Genomic DNA, 3,104 nt, shown 5'->3' with positions numbered 1-3,104 from the left:
CAGACTGCTCCTGGTGGACAATTTCCACCTTCTGGCTGGGTGCAGAGCTCTTTGTGGACTCAGTTGAACTCTTCTATATCTTTCATTTCATGCTGATACTTGAATTTCTCCATTTCTGCTCTTAACCGAATCAGTCTCTGCCTAGCAAAGTGTTTTCAATAGTTAGTTTGTGTATGTCTCCGACAGTTATCTCTAAATAGTAGAGATCTTGCTTAAATGGTGTATTTCGAGGCCGGCCTTTATTTGCCCGTGTTGACCATGCCCCTGGCCACTATCAGAGGCCCTGCTTTTAATTGACTACCGGTCTTTATTTGAGGAGTTACGGTAGTTTACATAGTCAGAACATTGTCAAGGAAAAAGTGAAACAAAATGTTTGTCTTTATCTGTGATGAATTATACTAACTCATTTATTTATTAACAACCATGGTTTTGTTTATTTTATTATATTTGTTTGTATATTAATTAATGCAGTTCATGATATTAATATTACAATGTTGTTAATTCATAACAAATATTTTACTTGTGTTGTTAGCATTCCTAATAATTAAATAACATGTACATTTAGGGATGTAACTGTATGAAAATTTAAACTCACGGATATAGTTACCAAAATTATCACGGTTTGTTATTCTCATGGTATTTAAAAAAAAAAATGCCTTTAGCAGCAACTTTTTTCCTGCACGTTCTGCAGACAGGATCACTATCTTCGATCAACTATTGTCAACATGTTTTAATGACTTAATTGCCAAAAGATATTAAAGCTTTTTATTATATGACTGTTGCAAAGCACAACAGACTGTTGCCATGTATAATGGGTTAGTAATGTATAATGTATAATTTATGGGAAAAAGATCAAGAAGGAGCAAGATCCTGTCCTCTAATCCAGGCAACGGCAGCAGATCTGTTGAGTGCCTATCGCTGCAAAATAATATACAGTCTATGATTGCTAAGCAGAAACTTTCGCTGTAGGGACAGTAGTTAGATTGTCATTTTTTACAGGTGTGGCAACTACAGCACCTGGGCAAAAAGGAAACTAGATTAATGTCAACATAAATATTCCCAAAGAAGTCCCGTTCATCTTGTCTCGCTTCACCATCAACGGACATTTTCAGTTTAATGTGATTTATAATACATAATGCTAAGTACTCTACCAGGGTGGCCGCGGGTCCTTAAAAAGTCTTAAATCACATTTTCTAAAATTAAGGCCTTAAAAAGCATTAAATTGTCTTAAATTCAGATTGGGTAGGTCTTAAATATGTTTGTGTCATGTCACGGCGAAAATGCAGGCAATCTGTTGTCAAATATTTTGAGGTCCGTGACAAGACACAATTCATACAGGTCAAATGACGGGACTGAAGAAGTGTTCCAAGCAATGCTTCCAGATTCAAGGCTTGTACAGTCATTTACCTGTGGGAAAGACAAGACCAGATACGTGGCTAAATTTGGATTGGCGCCATATATCAAAAAAGACCTCATCACAGAAGTCCAGAAATGCGGTGCGTTTGTAATTATGTTCGACGAGACACTGAACCAGAAAACCAAAAGCAAACAGCTGGACTTGCATGTGCGTGTATCGTTATAAATTGGTAAGGACACTCTTTTGGGAAGGCTTTCTCAAGTGCCAAGTCACTGTTTTGTTTATTATAGTATATGAATTGTTTTCCAAGTATATTCACAAAAGCTCATGAGTAGACATCAAAACTTGAACAAAAATTGGTCACTTGGAGACCTGAAAACACACATATAGATACACACACACACACACACATTCCCACACCGCAAAACACTCATACACACTGCTGTCTACTCTCTGTCCACGATGAGTCCTCCACAAACTGCAACCCATCCATCTGAGTCTCTCTCTCTCTCTCTGTCTGTTAGGCGCAAATCATATAAGAGTCTTTGCATTTTAAAAGCAGCTGTAATTGGCATTTAATTAATTTTTTTGTTCAAAAGGAACAGTGTTTTTTTTATATTCACTTGATGTTATCTTACTTGATGTCATTTGTTCAAGGGACTCAAATGTTCTGAAAATATTGTAATATTAATATTAGGACAGCAATTACATTTTTGTGTTATGCTTTCAGATTACACACATTAAGTCAATGTTCTTAAACTCAACAGATTATTGTCATTTCACTATACTGTTAATTTTGTGTTTCTTTGGAAAGATTACTGTATATTCTGTTGGGCCGACATCCTGCTCTTCTAGATTCTTTCAGGAAGAAGGGTTCAAGTCCGTAGGTTGGATGAAAGAACGTTTATTACCATGGAATATTCCAGAGACAAGGTTAAAGAGAATATGCATCCATAGCTCTCCCTAAGTTTGTCTAAATCTTTTCCCTTTCTGCATGATCTTTTGTGCACAGGGGCAGTTCATTTGCAGCCGGGGAGACTATTTTCTTTAGAAGAAGTTTTACAATTTAAAAAGAAATATCAATACAGTCCTTTTTAAATTAATATTTTGTGTCAAATTATTTATTAATTTGGTAAGTAGCTATGTAAGAAGTGGGATAATGTAGAGCGAGCCGGTTATTTTAGTAAATACAACCTCTTCAACCCCTGATCTCTACGTTATCCCTTACTTAACCACAATCATACAAGTTGCTTGGGACCATCAGATGGACAACTTGAAATATAATGATAAATTATTTTTGACTCAAAACTAATAACAGTGTTCATCAAGCACAAGTGAGTAAAGTGGAAAACCAGTCTCACTCACATTACAGTTTAAACATAGTATAGTATAAGCATTCTTATTTTTTATCAATCCTTCTCAATAACAATAGCAAATCATATAAATCACTTATTTTATTTTAAAGATCAGTATATCACATAGCTGATCTATTTGTGGGAGGAAACCGGAGCACCCGGGGAAAACCCACACAGCTCTGCTGATGTGTCTGTTATCAACTCCAATCAGAATCATAAATCATAATGTCTGAATTGAATTGATAAGGCACATCAGCAGAGCTACAGCAGTGTCTGATTCCAGGTCTCATGTGACCTCAGATCTGTTGAACCTCTTAGGAATAAAGAAAGTTTTGTCCCAGTCTCGATCAGCGTCGGCATCTTCATCACTGGAGGGGTTGGTGTGTAAATAT

At 36.1% G+C, this 3,104-nt stretch overlaps 1 protein-coding gene across 1 annotated transcript in view; it reads right to left on the bottom strand.

Annotated features, from left to right (window-relative positions):
* Positions 1–2,596: 2,596 nt before the first annotated feature.
* Positions 2,597–3,104, bottom strand: part of LOC116697237 (homeodomain-interacting protein kinase 2-like) — a 2,361-nt gene continuing 1,853 nt past the window's right edge. The window contains exon 1 of the mRNA XM_032528559.1: positions 2,597–3,104. This exon is cut by the window's right edge and continues 1,853 nt beyond it. Coding sequence (XP_032384450.1) covers positions 2,999–3,104 — 106 coding nt within the window. The 3' untranslated portion in view covers positions 2,597–2,998.

This window comes from Etheostoma spectabile, chromosome 10 (assembly GCF_008692095.1).
Source record: "Etheostoma spectabile isolate EspeVRDwgs_2016 chromosome 10, UIUC_Espe_1.0, whole genome shotgun sequence".
In the NCBI taxonomy this organism is placed as follows: domain Eukaryota; kingdom Metazoa; phylum Chordata; class Actinopteri; order Perciformes; family Percidae; genus Etheostoma; species Etheostoma spectabile.
The sequence above is the reverse complement of the archived record's forward strand: the minus strand, read 5'-3'. Positions and strand labels throughout refer to the sequence as shown.